This window comes from Rutidosis leptorrhynchoides, chromosome 7 (genome assembly GCF_046630445.1).
Source record: "Rutidosis leptorrhynchoides isolate AG116_Rl617_1_P2 chromosome 7, CSIRO_AGI_Rlap_v1, whole genome shotgun sequence".
NCBI lineage: Eukaryota > Viridiplantae > Streptophyta > Magnoliopsida > Asterales > Asteraceae > Rutidosis > Rutidosis leptorrhynchoides.
Window position 1 is genome coordinate 344,356,187 of NC_092339.1, and position 20,870 is coordinate 344,377,056.

General features: G+C 35.3%; 1 protein-coding gene across 1 annotated transcript; it reads right to left on the reverse strand.

Moving 5' to 3' along the window:
• Positions 1-17,799: 17,799 nt before the first annotated feature.
• LOC139858378 (uncharacterized) lies at positions 17,800-18,815 on the reverse strand. Its single transcript, XM_071847230.1, has 2 exons — positions 18,434-18,815; positions 17,800-18,163 (listed from the first exon to the last, which is right to left on the reverse strand). The coding sequence occupies exons 1-2, from the start codon at positions 18,791-18,793 to the stop codon at positions 17,981-17,983; spliced, it is 543 nt and encodes a 180-aa protein (XP_071703331.1). The 5' UTR covers positions 18,794-18,815; the 3' UTR covers positions 17,800-17,980.
• Positions 18,816-20,870: the final 2,055 nt, after the last annotated feature.

Consider the following 20,870-nt stretch of genomic DNA (forward strand, 5'->3'; position numbering starts at 1 on the left):
GAGTTTTGATGTAATAATCGGTATGAATTGGATGGTCAAAAATAAATCTCACATTCTTTGCGATCTTCACGCAATCCGAATTCCTATCGAGAATGGTGAACCATTGATTGTCTATGGCGACAAAAATTGCACCGGACTCAATCTCGTTTTGTGCCTTAAAGTTCGAAAGCTACTTCGCAAGGGTTGTTTCGCGATTCTTGCTCACGTTAAGAAAGTCGAGGCCGACGAAAAGCGCATCGAAGATGTGCCAATTGTTAGTGACTTTTCCGATGTATTTCCCGACGAATTACCGGGTCTTCCACCTCATCGACCGGTTGAATTTCAAATCGATCTTATTCCAGGAGCCGCACCCGTAGCACGTGCACCGTATAGACTTGCTCCATCCGAAATGCAAGAATTGCAAAGTCAAATCCAAGAACTACTTGACCGTGGTTTTATCCAACCTAGCCATTCACCTTGGGGCGCTCCGATTTTGTTTGTTAAAAAGAAAGACGGATCCCTACGAATGTGCATTGATTATCGTGAACTAAATAAATTAACGGTTAAGAACCGATATCCCCTTCCTCGCATCGATGACCTCTTTGATCAACTACAAGGGTCTTGTGTATATTCGAAAATCGATCTTCGCTCGGGTTATCATCAATTAAGGGTTAAGGGGGAAGATGTCTCCAAAACCGCTTTTCGAACTCGTTATGGTAGTTATGAATTTCTTGTAATGCCATTTGGTCTCACTAACGCACCGGCGGTGTTCATGGATCTTATGAACCGCGTGTGCAAACCGTATCTTGACAAATTCGTTATCGTGTTCATCGATGATATTTTAGTCTATTCAAAAAGCGAGGAAGAACACGAGGAACACCTCCGACTTGTGATTGAACTTTTAAGACAAGAACAACTCTACGCCAAATTCTCCAAGTGTGAATTTTGGTTAAAGGAAGTTCAATTTCTTGGTCATGTTGTAAGTGATCAAGGTATTAAAGTCGATCCCACGAAGATCGAAGCCATTAGTAAATGGGAGACTCCTGCTACTCCTACTCACATTCGTCAATTCTTGGGTCTCGCCAGGTACTATCGTAGATTCATCGAAAACTTCTCTTTGGTTGCACGTCCTCTAACCGCATTAACTCACAAGGGAAAGAAATTCATTTGGGCGACCGAGCAAGAATCCGCGTTCCAAATCTTGAAGACAAAGCTAACCACCGCTCCTATCTTGTCACTTCCCGAAGGCAATGATGATTTTGTTGTATATTGCGATGCCTCGAAACATGGTTTTGGGTGTGTATTGATGCAACGAAAGAAAGTCATTGCTTATGCCTCCCGACAACTCAAAATTCATGAACGAAACTACACGACGCATGATCTCGAACTCGGAGCCGTTGTCTTTGCACTTAAAATGTGGAGACACTATCTTTATGGAACCAAGAGTACTATCTTTACCGACCACAAAAGTCTCCAACACATTTTCGATCAAAAGCAACTAAACATGAGACAACGACGGTGGATTGAAACTTTGAACGATTACGATTGCGAGCTTCGTTACCATCCCGGGAAGGCAAACGTAGTGGCCGATGCCTTAAGTCGAAAAGAAAGAGCGGTGCCTCTTCGTGTCCGAGCTTTAAACATCACCATTCACACGAACCTTAATAGCCAAATTCGGGTAGCCCAAGATGAGGCTCTCAAGGATGAAAACCTTTCACACGAGCTCTTGAACATTCTCGTCTCTCGATTCGAAATTACGGGGACCGGACTTCGATATTACGCCGGAAAAATTTGGGTGCCTAGATATGGCGATCTACGAAACCTCATCCTAGACGAAGCCCACAAATCGCGATACTCGATTCATCCCGGCGCCAATAAGATGTACCATGACCTTAAAGAACAATATTGGTGGCCGAACATCAAAAAGGAGGTTGCTAGATACGTCGCCAATTGTTTGACTTGCGCTAAAGTCAAAGCCGAACACCAAAGACCGTCCGGGTTACTTCAACAACCCGAGATCCCGCAATGGAAGTGGGAAAGGATCACGATGGATTTTATCACCAAACTACCGAAAACGTCGGGCGGTTATGATACAATTTGGGTCATTGTTGACCGTCTCACCAAATCCGCGCACTTTCTCGCCATGAAAGAAACCGACAAAATGGAGAAACTTGCACGACTTTACATTAAAGAGATTGTAGCCCGACACGGAGTACCGTTATCGATTATCTCCGACCGAGATGGTCGTTTCGTTTCTAGATTTTGGCGTACGTTACAAGAAGCGTTGGGAACGCGTTTGGACATGAGCACCGCATATCATCCCCAAACCGATGGGCAAAGTGAACGTACAATACAAACCTTAGAGGATATGTTACGAGCCTGCGTTGTTGATTTTGGAAAATCTTGGGACAATCACTTACCTCTCGCTGAATTCTCTTACAACAATAGTTATCACGCGAGTATTAAGGCCGCACCTTTTGAAGCGTTATATGGTCGAAAATGTCGCTCTCCTCTTTGTTGGGCCGAAGTGGGTGACGTGCAAATTTCCGGGCCCGAACTCATTCACGAAACAACCGAAAAGATTCTTCAAATCCGAGATAGGCTTCGGACGGCCCGGAGTCGTCAAAAATGCTATACCGACAAAAGATGCAAAGACCTCGAATTTCAAGTCGGTGACCGCGTCATGTTAAAAGTCGCACCTTGGAAAGGTGTCATCCGTTTTGGGAAACGTGGGAAACTAAATCCGCGATATGTTGGTCCTTTCGAAATCTTAGAGCGTGTTGGAACCGTTGCTTATCGTTTAAACCTTCCGCCTCAACTAAGCTCCGTCCATCCTACTTTTCATGTATCTAACTTGAAGAAGTGTCTCGCCGAGCCCGATATCGTCGTCCCTCTCGAGGAACTTACTATTAATGACAAACTCCATTTTGTGGAGGAACCGGTTGAAATTGTGGACTACGTCGAGAAGGAATTAAAACAAAGCCGGATCCCGATTGTTAAGGTCCGATGGAACGCCAAAAGAGGACCCGAGTTTACTTGGGAAAGGGAAGATCAAATGCGAAAGATACACCCTCATCTATTCCCGATTCCGGAAACGTCAGATTCTGAGGAAGAAACTACGATTACTACGCCTGCTTAAATTTCGGGACGAAATTTCTTTTAAGGTGTAGGTAATCTAACATCCCGCCTTTTTCCATTTACTTTTACGTTATACTAATTTAAACTCCTTTATATGTTTATAACATCTCCCGTTGATACGCGTTTTAAATTATCTCGTTTAGGTAATTCACGCACCCGAATGAAAGTTGAGGGACTAAACTTGACAAGGGATCAAACCCTTGACTAGGTCAAAGGGTCAAACCCCTTACACCCATTCATTATCATCTCCATCTCTCTCTCTTTCTCTCTAGCAAGAACACACACCCAATTTCCAAATTCATTCAATCATCATCTAAATTCAATCTAGGAGGCTTACAACAAAATAAATTACATATTCGTGATCCTCCCTTCATCCTCTTCATTTTGGTACCAACTTCATCTCGTTTGGGTAACATTTCTAAAACTCTAGATTTCTCTAAATTCGTGTTTTTGACTTGAAATGGTGTTAGTTAGTGTCTATGGCTCATTGTGATGTCGTGTATGTAATTTGTATGCTCGATTTGTTGTTTTTGGTGTAACTAGTTCATTATGAAAATTACTTGCTAAATCCTTGATTTTGGATGATCAAATGTTATTAGATTGTTAATGTGCATGTTTTAAAAGTGTTACTAGTATCATTAGTTTCATTTTGATGTATAGATTGATTAAAGAAACTTCATAAACGCGATTATTGATTTTGTGAACTTTTGGTTAGGGTTTGATAGCTTTAAAACGAACTTTTGATGCGTTGAATGCTTGTTAATGTTATTGATAAGTGTTTAGTTGTATTACATGTTTCATTACCTTCAAAAATGGCATATCATACATGTAAATTGGATTCCCGGAACTTGAAATGCATTTGATGAACTTGAAAATTTGAAAATAGACTTTTATTGATCACTTGACGAGAAATCGGTTGTTGAAAATGATGTTTTTGATTGATGATACATGTTTAGTTGTGTTCCTTGTCAAAAGAGCTTTCCAACGGTATAAGATACACCTTCGAGTTGTTTACGGTTTGCGTTTTATGGTTGTTTGAAGTTTTGACCAAGACTTGAACATTTGAAACTGACCAGGTACCAGGCCACGCCTAATGTCGCGGCGCGACACCTCTGGCCGCGGCGCGACATATGCCGTGGTCAGGTTCTGACCTCCATGTCCAAAATACGAAAAATGTTTGGCATACTACGGACCTCCGATTCACATGAAACTTGTTCTAACATGCTCATATATGATTAAAAACCTCAGAAAAATAGTTCGGGACCCGACCCGAACATGTTGACTTTTTCGTTGACTTTGACCCGACCAAGTTTGACTTTTTGTCAAACTTAATCAATTAATTATGCAATCTTTCTAACATGCTTTTATACTTGTGTCTTGCATGAAACTTGATGATTTGATTCACATGCTATATTAATCGAGTCGTATTGAGCCATAGGACTAATTGAACATCTTTGACCCTTCGTGACTATCGTTATTGATACAACCTATTTGTTTAGGTCAAGACTAGCATTGTTCTTTGCACACGTTACTTGTCGAAGTACTTTTTGGTTCGTGCATACAAGGTGAGATCATAGTCCCACTTTTACTCTTTTTGAACTTACTTTTGGGATGAGAAAACATAAACGTTCTTTCAAACTACGTGAACACAAGTACAGGGAAAACAAACATTCTACATACGAGTTTGAACACAAATCCTCAATTCGATTATCATTAGTTACATCAGATGGTGTAAGCGAGAACTTATGTTATATGGCCATATGGGTTTGACAAACCTTCACTTCGGACGGTTCGCTACCGTCTACAGGTGAAATATATTTTCGGGAAACAGTGTATGTTCTAACACTATTATTACGGGGTTCAACGGACGGAATGTTAAGCTTTGATAATTGAGTGCTCGTGAATATTAACTTTTAGAATGTACTATGACTTTATCGATGTTGCAAATCTTGTGGTTCAACTTACTTTTACTCACTTACTTATTTAAACCTATGATTTCACCAACGTTTTCGTTGACAGATTCTCTATGTTTTTCTCAGGTCCTTGAACTTAGGTGATACATGCTTCCGCTCATACTTTTTGATACTTGCATTGGATGTCTAGTATACTTGCATACGTGGAGCGTCTTTTTGACTACTTTTAATTGTGTCGCACGTGTTTCATACAAACTTTAAACATTGTTATGTACTTGTTATGGAAACTACTTTTGTAAACTTTGAAACATCCTCATTTATGAAATGAATGCGACATATTTTTCGATCAAACTTTGTTATAAAGACTTACGACCATGTAATGGGACCATAAGTAGATGACGCCGTCATTTGACGATTTGTCGGGGTCGCTACACACACACATCAATATGTATTAGTCCTAAAAGATCTTTAGCTCTTTCACCTAAACCGGAGAAAGGAGCCTTTGTCATCTTTCCACATAAACATGACTCACATACATCAAATGACTCAGAGCCAGTTGATTCCAAAAGCCCATCAGATTGGAGTTTTGAAATGCGTTGTTTGTTTATATGACCAAGACGACAATGCCATAGATAGGTATTATTCAAATCTTTCTTGACTCGTTTGGCAATACATGTATATACAGAATTATTATTTGAAATTACACCATGCATATCAATTTCAAAAATACCATCACGTGGAATAGCATTAAAATAAAATACATTATTCTTAGAAACTGAAATACCAAAGTGCGTAAATGTAAGTTCAAAACTAACATTTTTCAAAAGAGAAACTGAAATTACATTGCTCGTAATACTAGGAGCATAATGACGTTGTTCCAACAAAACAATAAGACCACTAGGTAGAGTAAGCTCATAGGTGCCAATAGCTTCGACTGCAGCTCGAGCCCCATTGCCCACTCTTAAGTCTAGTGTGTTGTTCTTCAGTCTCTTACTTCTTCTCATTCCCTGCATATTGTTACAGATGTGAGTACCACAACCAGTATCAAAAATCCAGGAATCACTAGAAAAAGTATATAACTGTATATGAAATATACCTGATTTGCTAGTCTGGCCAGCTTTGCCTTTTCTCAACTCAGATAGGTAGGAAGGACAGTTCCTCCTCCAGTGGCCAACTTTTCCACAGTGGAAACATTCGGCGTCTTTCGCTGGGTTTTCTTTCTTGGGAGGTGGTGGAATCTTTTTCTTAGCAATTGACTTGCCTTTTCCTTTTCCCCAAGTTTTTGGCTTATTTTTTCTCACCTTACCATCCCTAATCATCAGTACACCTGGATTGGAAACCTTATATGGAATATCCTGTTCAGCAGTTTTGAGCATCGAGTGCACCGCTGCCAGAGATTTCTCCCAACCTTGCATATTGTAATTCATCACAAATTGGTGATATGATTTTGGTAGTGAAACCAAAACCGTGTTCACAGCCAAGTTAGGCGGCAAGGTAGTTCCAAGTTTTTCCAATCGGTCAATGTAGCTTTTCATTTTTAAGACATGAGAGCTCACTGATTGACCCTCCTCCATTTTGCATGTTTGAAGAAGCTTATAAGTTTCATATAACTCTTGACTAGCCTGTTTCTGAAACATATTTTTCAGCTCAGTCATCATATCATATGCTGTACGATCTTCCATTTCCTTTTGGAGGTCAGAAGTCATACTAGCAAGCATGATTAAAGCTATCTTCTCTTGCTCATCAAACAACTTCTGATAAGCATTCTTTTGAGCAGCAGTAGCTGTCTCAGGAGGAGCTTCGGGTAAGGGTTCTTCAATTTTGTTCAACTTCCCTTCATATTTGAGAACAATTCTCAGGTTGCGGTACCAATCGAGGAAGTTTGAACCATTGAGTTTCTCCTTCTCCAACAAAGAACGGAGGGTGTTTTGATTTACGTTTTGATTGTTTGACATCTACAAAAGAACAAGATTCAATTTTAGTATTTTCGATATTGTACTTTAATAAATTAACTACCCAGGTTTTAATATATTTGAAAACAATTAATTTACGAAAGCCTAAGATCCACATAGAGGTTCCATAACTACATATGTTGATCAGCTATCAGTTATAGAGTCTATTGGTAGGTAGCGGTTACCAATTGCATCATAAGTGCAATTCTTAGATCATTATGGGACCTAGAAATATGTGTAGTTCAACAAACTACTATTATCTACTGGCATGTTTGTCCCATCCTTCCCTCGAACTCAGGTCTCACCGTGAATACGATTAAGTCGTCCAATTTGAAAACAGTGGAAATTCAGCCTAGTCTCACTCGTAACTGAAAATCCACCTCGTGGCTATAATTCGATTAGGTCTCACCGTAACCAAAAAATAACGAGGAGTGTTTGCAAGCTCATTGGATGGCATGATTTAAATTTGAAGGGTATTTTAAAAATGTTTGTGTTAACGAATAATGCATGCACACAAGATTCGCTACACTATTTGTTAAAAAACATTTTAACCAATTTTATATATGAAATGTCCCGTTCTTATTGATTAAAAACGTTCCATATTAATTGATTTCGTTGCGAGGTTTTGACCTCTATATGAGACGTTTTTCCAAAGACTGCATTCATTTTTAAAACAAACCATAACCTTTATTTCGTCAATAAAGGTTTAAAAAGCTTTACGTAGATTATCAAATAATGATAATCTAAAATATCCTGTTTACACACGACCTTTACATAATGGTTTACAATACAAATATGTTACATCGAAATACGTTTCTTGAATGCAGTTTTTATACAATATCATACAAGCATGGACTCCAAATCTTGTCCTTATTTTAGTATGCAACAGCGGAAGCTCTTAGTATTCACCTGAGAATAAACATGCTTTAAACGTCAACAAAAATGTTGGTGAGTTATAGGTTTAACCTATATATATCAAATCGTAACAATAGACCACAAGATTTCATATTTCAATACACATCCCATACATAGAGATAAAAATCATTCGTATGGTGAACACATGGTAACCGACATTAACAAGATGCATATTTAAGAATATCCCCATCATTCCGGGACACCCTTCGGATATGATATAAATTTCGAAGTACTAAAGCATCCGGTACTTTGGATGGGGTTTGTTAGGCCCAATAGATCTATCTTTAGGATTCGCGTCAATTAGGGTGTTTGTTCCCTAATTCTTAGATTACCAGACTTAATAAAAAGGGGCATATTCGATTTCGATAATTCAACCATAGAATGTAGTTTCACGTACTTGTGTCTATTTTGTAAATCATTTATAAAACCTGCATGTATTCTCATCCCAAAAATATTAGATTTTAAAAGTGGGACTATAACTCACTTTCACAGATTTTTACTTCGTCGGGAAGTAAGACTTGGCCACTGGTTGATTCACGAACCTATAACAATATATACATATATATCAAAGTATGTTCAAAATATATTTACAACACTTTTAATATATTTTGATGTTTTAAGTTTATTAAGTCTGATGTCCTCGTTAGTAACCTACAACTAGTTGTCCACAGTTAGATGTACAGAAATAAATCGATAAATATTATCTTGAATCAATCCACGACCCAGTGTATACGTATCTCAGTATTGATCACAACTCAAACTATATATATTTTGGAATCAACCTCAACCCTGTATAGCTAACTCCAACATTCACATATAGAGTGTCTATGGTTGTTCCGAAATATATATAGATGTGTCGACATGATAGGTCGAAACATTGTATACGTGTCTATGGTATCTCAAGATTACATTATATATAATACAAGTTGATTAAGTTATGGTTGGAATAGATTTGTTACCAATTTTCACGTAGCTAAAATGAGAAAAATTATCCAATCTTGTTTTACCCATAACTTCTTCATTTTAAATCCGTTTTGAGTGAATCAAATTGCTATGGTTTCATATTGAACTCTATTTTATGAATCTAAACAGAAAAAGTATAGGTTTATGGTCGGAAAAATAAGTTACAAGTCGTTTTTGTAAAGGTAGTCATTTCAGTCGAAAGAACGACGTCTAGATGACCATTTTAGAAAACATACTTCCACTTTGAGTTTAACCATGATTTTTGGATATAGTTTCATGTTCATAATAAAAATCATTTTTCCAGAATAACAACTTTTAAATCAAAGTTTATCATAGTTTTTAATTAACTAACCCAAAACAGCCCGCGGTGTTACTACGACGGCGTAAATCCGATTTTACGATGTTTTTCGTGTTTCCAGATTTTAAATCATTAAGTTAGCATATCATACAGATATAGAACATGTGTTTAGTTGATTTTAAAAGTCAAGTTAGAAGGATTAACTTTTATTTGCGAACAAGTTTAGAATTAACTAAACTATGTTCTAGTGATTACAAGTTTAAACCTTCGAATAAGATAGCTTTATATGTATGAATCGAATGATGTTATGAACATCATTACTACCTCAAGTTCCTTGGATAAACCTACTGGAAATGAGAAAAATAGATCTAGCTTCAAAGGATCCTTGGATGGCTTGAAAGTTCTTGAAGCAGAATCATGACACGAAAACAATTTCAAGTAAGATTTCCACTCGAAATAAGATTGTTATAGTTATAGAAATTGAATTAAAGTTTGAATATGATTATTACCATGTATTAGAAAGATAACCTACTGTAAGTAACAAAGGTTTCTTGATCTTGGATGATTACTTGGAATGGATTTAGAAAACTTGGAAGTAAACTTGCAATCTTGGAAGAATTCTTGATTTTATGAAACTAGAACTTTTGAAATTTATGAAGAACACTTAGAACTTGAAGATAGAACTTGAGAGAGATCAATTAGATGAAGAAAATTGAAGAATGAAAGTGTTTGTAGGTGTTTTTGGTCGTTGGTGTATGGATTAGATATAAAGGATATGTAATTTTATTTTCATGTAAATAAGTCATGAATGATTACTCATATTTTTTGTAATTTTATGAGATATTTCATGCTAGTTGCCAAATGATGGTTCCCACATGTGTTAGGTGACTCACATGGGCTGCTAAGAGCTGATCATTGGAGTGTATATACCAATAGTACATACATCTAAAAGCTGTGTATTGTACGAGTACGAATACGGGTGCATACGAGTAGAATTGTTGATGAAACTGAACGAGGATGTAATTGTAAGCATTTTTGTTAAGTAGAAGTATTTTGATAAGTGTCTTGAAGTCTTTAAAAAGTGTATGAATACATATTAAAACACTACATGTATATACATTTTAACTGAGTCGTTAAGTCATCGTTAGTCGTTACATGTAAATGTTGTTTTGAAACCTTTAGGTTAACGATCTTGTTGAATGTTGTTAACCCATTGTTTATTATAACAAATGAGATGTTAAATTGTTATATTATCATGATATTATCATATATAATATATCTTAGTATGATATATATACAGTTAAATGTCGTTACAACGATAATCGTTACATATATGTCTCGTTTCGAAATCATTAAGTTAGTAGTCTTATTTTTACATATGTATTTCATTGTTAATACACTTAATAATATATTTACTTATCATTTAACATAATTAACCAAGTGTATCAATATCTTAATATGATTCATATGTACCTAGTAAGACGTTGTTATAACGATAATCGTTATATATATCGTTTTTGAGTTTCTTAAATTAATAGTCTCATTTTTATGTATATAACTCATTGTTAAAATACCTAATGAGATACATACTTATAATAAAATCATGTTAACTATATATATAACCATATATATGTCATCATATAGTTTTTACAAGTTTTAACGTTCGTGAATCACCGGTCAACTTGGGTGGTCAATTGTCTATATGAAACCTATTTCAATTAATCAAGTCTTAACAAGTTTGATTGCTTAACATGTTGGAAACACTTAATCATGTAAATAACAATTTCATTTAATATATACATAAACATGGAAAAGTTCGGGTCACTACAATATATGTCGATCGTGTTTATGCGTCTAGTTTGTTATTTTATTTTATATATAAAAGTAACAAATACACAAACGTGTATCGTTTTAAAACAATTTTAAAAGATTTCGATCATATATAATTTGTGTTTCAAAAATCATTTAACTTTAAACTCGTTAGAGTTTAACTTTTTAAGATCATCAATTTTAATCATTGAAACTGTTACCGGTTTTATTTGATGTTTTCATCAAAAAAACATTTAGCATATATTCTAATCAACAATTATGTATAATGCAAAAATAAAACACAACCATATCATGCATCACACACACATAGCCTAGCCCAAAAATCCTATGCTCAATCCCATGAGCCGACATGGGATCAAGAGGTCAAACTAAGGGTAATATCGTAGCTCCCACTTGATTCAAGAATCAAGTGAAAACTTGACAAACTCCATCGTTGTCAACTTGACCTGTTCGTCATCTTCTAAACCAAAAGCATGTTGTATTTTATCTTCAATCTTCATCTTGTTACATTTATTTAAATTTGAAAATACACTAAACTAGTACTTTTACAAATTGAAATAAATTTAAATACAATACTATGAAAATGAGAAATAAATATAATACAATTTTGGCTTCAAAATGGCCTTATAATACAAATAATCAACATGACACAATATTGCTGTAATCAACAATCACAACAATCATACATAGGCCGGGGCATTATGGGCTATGTGTGCAATCACAATTCTAATAACTACATTATTAAAAACTACGTATGGCTTGTCCATGGTTACAATGCATGTGTACAACCATGGAATGAAATAAACAATAATTATTCAAGCCATAGTAAATAAATTCAAAATTTATAACAGTGATATTTTTTCAGATCTTAATTGTGCCTCATGAGTTTTAATTTAAAACAAAGATGTTGAAATTATGAAAAAATTTATTTTTACTTTTTACCAATTCATCACAAAACTAGATTTGAGAAAATCACGTGACAATTAAAATGGTGTAAAAGCGGCTCTGATACCACTGATGAAAAATCGTGTATACTTTTCCTTCATATTAACGTAGCGGATACTTAAAATAAACTTATTTTACATTACTAAACATACACACGATTAACGGTTCCACTAAGATCCAATTACACCACTAATAATTGTCAAAATATATAAATTCACAAAATGAGTAAACGATATACATTTCCTGAAGAAATGGATTGTAGGAGATAAATCTACGATCAATAGTATGATCGTCACTTTGGATAGTCCACACTACACTTCAAACGACCGTCAATGGATGCTAGTCCAAACCCAAGTAACTTATTATAATAATCAAATTATTATAATAAAACAATAGACAATGATATGTAAACGTTTCGTTTTAGTTTTCTTAGTTTGAGATTTCACCAAAATTTTCTGACTCTTATTCTATCAACTGCTAAAATCTCAACCAAGTTTGGTTGTCTTATATAACTTAAAGAATCAAGTTAGCACTATGTAGTGGAAACAATATGTGGAGGAAATTTTATTTTATTTTTAATCAAACTCACTTTTGTGTCATGCTCTTTCGAGTTGTAAAACCACATACCAAAGATATAATAATATACTTGATAGGTGGGAATGATTTCCTCCACTAAACTAAATATAGTATACATATAACTTTTTTTAAAATCAGATTTCAAAATCCTCATTATTAATAATTAGTTAATTATTCAGTAAACTAATTAACTCAAACTAAGTGTATTAGTTTGTTCCATTACTTGATTAATATATATGTATACATCATATATATATATATATATATATATATATATATATATATATATATATATATATATATATATATATATATATATATATATATATATATATATATATTGCATTTGACGTCTAGGTGTATATGTGTGTGACCCCGAAGGTTCAAACGAATTTAGCCATATAGTTATATGTTGTACCTTGCACATTAATCCTACAACAACTGCCTCTACCCGAACCATCAAAATTGCATCCAGTACGTGGCCATATACGAGCGCCAGCTGTGCCAGGTGCAACGTCTAATGACCAAGTTTGGCCTGGTTCAAGACGTCGACCACCGCCCGTGGGGACTGCGCCAGCCCATACGGTTTGTTGACAGTTATTTTTAATGTTGAAGTTTGTTGCATTTGTGAAGTGAAAAAGAAGAGTGAAAAGAAGGAAAAAGGATATAGTACTAGATAAGGCCATTGTGGTACGTTGATGGTGTATATAAAGTGAGATTAAGGTTGATTTATATAGGAAATTATTGAAGGGTCTCGTACTCATATAATCGGTTCTTCATTTTTGACGTATAATTTGGTTTCGATTATAGTCGTCTATGTGGAATTGACTACAATTTTCCAAAAGTCAGTCTTCTTGGTTAATTTAATTCTCCATTCCCTACCTCCAATTACTCTTTTTGTTTTCTTGCTCGACTACAAGAGTAAATCCAAACTCATCACCAAACAAGATAAATTACGTTCTACTGTAACATGCAATATTCCATTACTGACAGATCTAGGTGTTAGTCACTGGTGTCACCGGTTAAAACGTAAAAAAATATTTCTACTAGATGTCATATTTCAGTAGTGTCACTAAAAAGATTTACACTATCAGCGGTGTCACTAGTTAAAAGGGAAAATGGCATCAAAATGCATTGAACTTTCATTAAAATCCTATTGTATGCATTCAACTTTCAAAAGTCCTATTGTATGCATTCAACTTTATATTTTCTACTATTGTATGCATTCAACCTGTTATAACAGATTACCTTCTAGGTCACCTTCTAAATATTTACATCTTTAGTCCCTCATATTTGTAAATTCTAATTTCATTAGTCCTTTTGTTAAACAAAACATTTATATCTTCATGCATTCAAACCCAAAGAAAGTTGTTTAAACAACACATCAATATTAGTTATTCCATGTTGATTACGATCAAGATTAAGGTTATCAATGTACAGTTGTACACCCGTTAGGAATTAATCAATGGTTATCTTTCTCCAACCATCACATAAGTCCGGACTTGATTGCATTGCGTTACAAGCTGGTCTAAAGCCAAAGCTTGGTTTATAAAAACAAGACAAGACGAAGTTTATCAGACTGCCTGCCTGCCTGCTTTGGTTACTATAGATGTATGTGCATGTAAAATGATGCTATACAACAAACATTCTACAAATGAAAGTAAGAAACCTCCCACCTTCTCCATTTCTGTACAGTACAACATCCCAACATGTGTATTACCCCTATTATATATATATATATATATATATATATATATATATATATATATATATATATATATATATATATATATTTCCATCTATTCTATTCTCTCTTTGTCTGCATAACTTTTATATAGATGCTCATACTATTTCCAGTTTCGTGGCCAATAATTGATGTGATGAACGGGTATGAGGTTTTCTACACATTCATAATTGTACAAGTCACTGTCATCTTCCAAGCGAAAGAAAAGAAAACATCATTTACTGACTTCCATTCCCCTTGTAAATTGTCTATTCTGCCCCTCATGAGATCAATGACAAATATCCTGTACAAAGGAAATTTATCCCTTATTTTTTAAAAATTATGATGATGAAACAAGGATTTTCAATTTTTAAAGATTGAGCTGAGCAATATATTCAAGAGAAAGGTTGAAGGATATAATAATATATAGTTACTATTATTGAGGATCAACTCAGTGATTTTGAAAACAAAGGAAAATGAATGTTAACATACATACCCCTTTGAGTTTAGATATCCATGGCTTCGGCCTCTCTAAACATGATGATGTCTAATGATGACCTCCACCACTACTGCTTCCAAAAGTCGAATTTGGAGGAAGCGGTGCAGGGACCTGCTGCTGTGAACTGCTTCAGCAGTCGAACCGTCACTTGTTGCACAATACGGCCTTTTCACTTTCCTTTTATGTAACACGTGTTTGATCATTATTACACACTTATTTATGGATATATAATTAATATATAATTTAGACAAGATCAAGATGATGAATCTATGAAGATATAAATGTTTTGTTTAACAGAAGGACTAATGAAATTAGAATTTACAAATATGAGGGACTAAAGATGTAAATATTTAGAAGGTGACCTAGAAGGTAACCTGTTATAACAGATCGAATGCATACAATATGAGAAAATATAAAGTTGAATGCATACAATAGGACTTTTGAAAGTTGAATGCATACATTAGGATTGTGATGAAAGTTCAATGCATTTTGATGCGATTTTCCCTAGTTAAAAACCCAAAAATTTTTCCAATACATCGTGTTTTTCAGTGGTGTCTCGTGCAACCAATGGTAATACTCTAAATCCGCCCATGATTCCATGTTAATAAGTTTCAGCCAAACATACTTAATTTTACGTCTCAAATACTAAGCACATAAACGGATGAGGTTTTTCTTGTTCAAACTATCAAGAGAATACAAATATTTTAACTCTAATGGATACAAACTAATCGAGTATTTTTCATACAATGTAATGGGTAAACGGATAAAAAAAATTTGTTGAGGTTATTCGGCGAAGAAGATTATTTATATTCACATGTACACAGTCTAACCGAGTTATCCCATGACCGTTTCTGACTTTTTTCATTAATCATCCAAAATAAGATCACTCAATTAGCCCGATAACCATACGATTCTAATTGATTAAACAAGAGACTAGTAAGTAACAAAGGTCTATCTATCCAAATCCTCAACAGCAAAAAAAAATGAATAATCAAATATTCAACATCTCTAATTGTACAAATTATAAAACCAAACTTAAGAAATACTCGTAACTACAAAGGGCTATAAGAAACATAATAAACAATAACAAATATCCATCGCACAACCATAGTCTCTGTGTCCACGAACAACTATACAACTATAAAATCAATAAAACTCGCGGAAGTCTGGAAATGAAATAGTTTCTAATAACTGTAACAAACTTTTAAATTTTATGTTTATAAGTAATGTTCTCTTGTTCTTAACAAATGAATGCATTTTTCATATGTGACTTCTTAAATAATTTGTTGTAGTTTCTCCGAGTAAGTGTTGACGTGATACTAAACAGACAATTTAATCCTTAAATCCTTCCTATCATCATAGTGAGTAGTCTTAGATGAAAATGGAGATATCTTTTTCATGGTAATGGCATTAATTTACTGCCAAGATAGCATTAATTTACTGCCTAGTTATCTCAAATAGATAATAGCAAGGTTTAAAAAAACGGAAACGCGCCTCGAGGCGTTTCTCCTCTGTGAGGCGAGGCGTACGCCTCGAGGCGAACCGAGGCGCACGTTCGAGGCGGTGTTGACTTCTGTTGACTTTTTAATAATAAATATATATATTCTGATAATTTTTAAATAATAGGGGCTGTTATTGTCATTTTATTAAAGTTTCAAGAGTGTATATTAAGTTTGTTCTTATTATTAAAATTTAGTAAAAGTTTAGGGGCTCTAATTGAAATTTGATAAAAGAAAAAAGAAATTAAAATATTATAAATATATAGAGATCCGTAGATATTTTAGATAACATTTAGATCTAGATCTATCTGAAATGTGCTTCTCTTCTTCCTCCCTCATCTTCTTTTCTGATGAAACCCACATCTTCTCTTCCGATGAGACATCAACGTTACCAGGTCTAAATCTTTCCTTCCTCACTCATATTCTTTTTCTTTTTCTGTTTTCCTTCCTCATCTTTTCTCTTCCGACGAGACATCAACGTTAGCCGCCAGATGCCTTTCCCGCTTTTTTTCTGCTAAACACATAGAGGCGCACGCCTCACCAATCGAACCGCCTCTTCCAATAATTGATCCGCCTCAGCAAAAAAAGGCGTACGTTTAATTAGAGCAGAGAGGCGTACGTTCCAAAACGTTTGTTTTCGAAAACGCACTGAGGCGCGCCTCGAGGCGTGCGCCTCGAGGCGTGCGCCTCGAGGCGTACGCCTCAACCGTTTTTTAAAACCATGGATAATAGTAATGGAAATGGTCCCAAACTCACAATAGTTGCACAACGGGTATGCATAACGATACGTAACTAACAACCTTCTACCCCACTATAGTTCTATACAACTCTATGAGTTTATAAAAGACACTGTAGTTGGGCAAGCCTGAAATCCTACTAAAACTGGACCATCAAAAAAAGGAGTCAATGTTACTAGACAATAAGAGCACGAGGTGTCCGTAGTCCATTTCCGGCTTCCATTGCAGTGTCCATTTTGGAAGCTGAAACTGACTGACAGTGACATGGGTGGAGGTATCCATTTCAGCTTCCATTTCAGTGTCCATTTGGGACGGACCACCAATTGACTCGTCGATAATCGGATGTTCTTCATTAAACTCCGCCCAATTCCTATTGTTCGAAAAAGCGTTGTTGGGATCGTTTGAATTCATGCTTAAACTAAAAAATGTAGAAATACTTGATAATGAAGATGATGGAATGCTGTTTAAAATGGTAGAAAATGGTTAGTATTTATAGGAGAAATGGAGTATTGGAGGAAAAAAAAGTATAAATCTAGCCGTTAAACGGCTAGTTTTTTAAAAAAATCAAACAGTCCAATGGCTAGTAACCAGCATCGGCATCAAGAAGTTGTGTAACCGACGCCGTAACCGACGCCGGTCTGGTGTCGGCCGACCGTCAGTTCCGGCGTCGGATGAGACCGACGGTGGCATTTTTTGGTGGACACCGAATGCTCTTAGAGCAACTCATTTTTTATTTTTTTTAAAAGAAAAATTTATTAATATCCAATCCAAATAAGATACAAAGGGCAAGGAATATCCATAACCCCCAAAACATACGACAATACAAAAAAACCTAAGACCGATCAAATACAATCAAATCAAATCGAACTCAATCATCCGGTTTTGAAATGCAAACGATTACCCTTCAATTCCATATCCCAATTCTAAGAGCAACTCATGTGTAAGCTTCCATATAATATTAATATCTTTAAAAAAAAAGAAATGATAACAAGATTCAACATCTTTATAACCTATCACTTGCATAGTTTTAGCTTCTTAAAGAACAATGAAACAACCGATTTGGGGTAGGGTTTCGAAGCAAGACAAGTAGGATAATTCTCAGGTTGTTCAATCCATAACTTATGTGCAATGTTATTGCTTGTAAGCTTCTCCGATAAGTTTTTTAACTGCACTTCTCCTTTTACTTCAAGAGTTACCTACATCGTTCAAAACCATATAGTATACACTAGAAACCTTATCTAAACAATTGAATTAACTATATATATGAAGTTATATATTGCTTTAAGCAAAATATTCACTTCGATTAACAGTACAGCCACGAATTCGGTTTGAATTGATCAAATAAATAAAACATCAATTATCAAATTAGCATAATAAAGGAAAAAAAACCTCAACTGAAAATTCACAAATTCGAGTGATAAATATCAGCCAAATTAATTAAAAGAAAAAAAAAATAGAGAACATACCTTATGCATTGAATCGATATTACTAGGGTTACAGTACTCAACTGTGTGAGGATCATCCTTATGTGACCAGATGGCTGCCACCGAGGCATGACAGCCTTGCGTAACGACACTTCCTAGCGGCCACGTGTCAATCAGATCTCGTCGGAGGACTACGTACTGTACTAGCACGTCGGAAGTTGTTTCCGAGTTTTCGGTGGTCGGAACCTCCGTCGCGTCGGTAGATGATGCCATGGGAGTCACGTGGCGGCGAATGTTGAGATTGATGAGTGATAAGGGAAGTGTTGGTTTGTACGACGTCGTATGGTGTGTTTTGAAATTAGGGAAATGAGAAATGCAACGTGGTGAGTGGAGAGTGGCCATTGACTTGTAGGTCCTGATTCCTTCCGTCTTGCAAATAGAAGTGATAAAAGAAGTGACTCTTTTATTTCCTACGAAGTATTTCTTTTCAAGACTACTTTTATTAGACCACTCCCAACCCAGCGTCAGTTTACAAAGGTGGCAAAATTTGATGAAAAATGAAGAAAATAGCGCAGTTGCAATCCTTGGGCGTCAGACCGTTAGTCACCATGGTAACGGATTTTGTTGAGCCGTGGCCCGTGAGTTATTTCACGAATGAATGAATTTTAATAATTTATAATAAATAGATATTTAAATAATTAATTTATTTTTTCTCACCCCATTCCCAATCAAATTTTACCACATCATCCAACTCAATATTTAACACAAAAAAGTGGCACAACGGTTAAAAAAAGTCATAAACTGACATTGTCAAATCATATGCAGTTTGCACTTTTTGGCCAAAAAGTGCACTAACTGACTCTGATGTCACAGTCACGGTTAGAAATGGTCTTAGTTGTAACAAAGGTTGCAAAAATCGGAAAAAACGGCCGAGTCATCGACGAGAAATTGTTTTGGAGTTGCTGTCGAGTTCTCGTTTTATAATCGGCAAAAAAATCGGTCAACGACCGATAAATTGAGCTTTCTCGACCAAAAATCGGTCAAATCTCGTGTAACATAAAAATTATCTCAAAAGTCAACGAAAGTCAACCGCCGAGAACTCCACGAGTTCTCCGAGAATTCCAAGAAATGGTCCCGCCGAGAACTCTCCGAGTTTCGATTTCTTCAACCTTGGTTGTAACTCGTGCTAACTCGCCTTGCACAGGACGCCGACGACACAACCATCGCATCTGATCACCCTACTATGCTCGTGATGTGGTTGTGCTGCTACGACACTTGCGAGGGCTAGATGTAACGGTCTAATGACCCTTTGAAAATAAATAAAAAAGAAAAGTCAAAGAAAGCAACATCTATTTTATTTTTATGTTTATATCTTTTTAACTCAATTATACTATAAACTAATTCATTGTCCCGTAAACTCACGAGTTTGGCAAAAAAACTACATTATAATATTAGTGTTATTGACCCGTTAATTAATATTTTATTACTTTGTATTTGGTTAAAACTAATTGAATTTAAATATTTATATTATGTATAGTAACTAGTAAAAGTGGCCCGCGCGATGTCGCGTGGCCTTTCGGGTTGCATATTAATAATTAACGTAGCGTTATGTATTTACAGAAGTAAAAACACTTTGATACGGGTGTTTTTGAATACACGTAGTTAGTACCAAGTATACCTAATAGCCTATGCATTTTTAACGTCACGAAGATTGTGTAAAGAAATGAAACAAAAGTATCGATATCATGTAGGTAGTATGAGTTGTTTATTATATGTGTATGTATATGTATTGAAGATACCGTTGTGTTCGTAAGATTTTTTCGAGTTGAGCGGTGGGTTCGAAAAAATTTAACGTGTGGTGAGCGAAAAGATATGCCCCGTTAAAAATTTGGGTGGAGTTTGGTTAAATTTTTTAATTAAGATATTAATCTTACATATTGTACCCCGCTTTGGGGACTGAAGTTGTAAGTTGTCTAAAGTTTAAGGGGTAAATTTGTTTTGTTTTTAGCATGGGAGGGTCTAAACGACCAAAACTCCCATAACTTTTACTACATAGGATAAATAGTTGATTATAAAATGTTTATAACTAGTTTTCGAAGCATCGTTTCTCGCTTCGCGCCGGGAGTTCGGTTTTTAATGTATTTTATTGTGTTTAGTTACGGAGTCTGCGAGTGAAAAATCAACGTATATGAAAAGTACCCTAAATATTTAGCGTTTTTTAAAGAGTGTCCGTTTTGCGTATAGTTGGTGACATTGTATTCGTAAAATTATTTCGAGTTTAACGATGGTGTCGGAAAAATTTAACTCGTTGCGAGCGAGAAGATGTGACCCGTTGAATATTTGAGTGGAGTTTATTTAAGATATTTTATGAAAATTTTGATTTGACACTTTAACCCCCTGTTTTGGGGGTCGGTTTTAGTTTTTGAACAAAGTGTGGGAGGCGTTTGTAGTGTTAGTTAACAGGAAGGGAAAAAAAGGT

Excerpts from the sequence above, each read along its gene's own strand:
- LOC139858378 (XM_071847230.1), bottom strand. The coding sequence starts at position 18,793 with ATGGCCACTCTCCACTCACCACGTTGCATTTCTCATTTCCCTAATTTC. Across the intron at positions 18,164-18,433 it reads ATATCGATTCAATGCATAAG|GTAACTCTTGAAGTAAAAGG; the intron begins GTATGTTCTCTA and ends TGAACGATGTAG.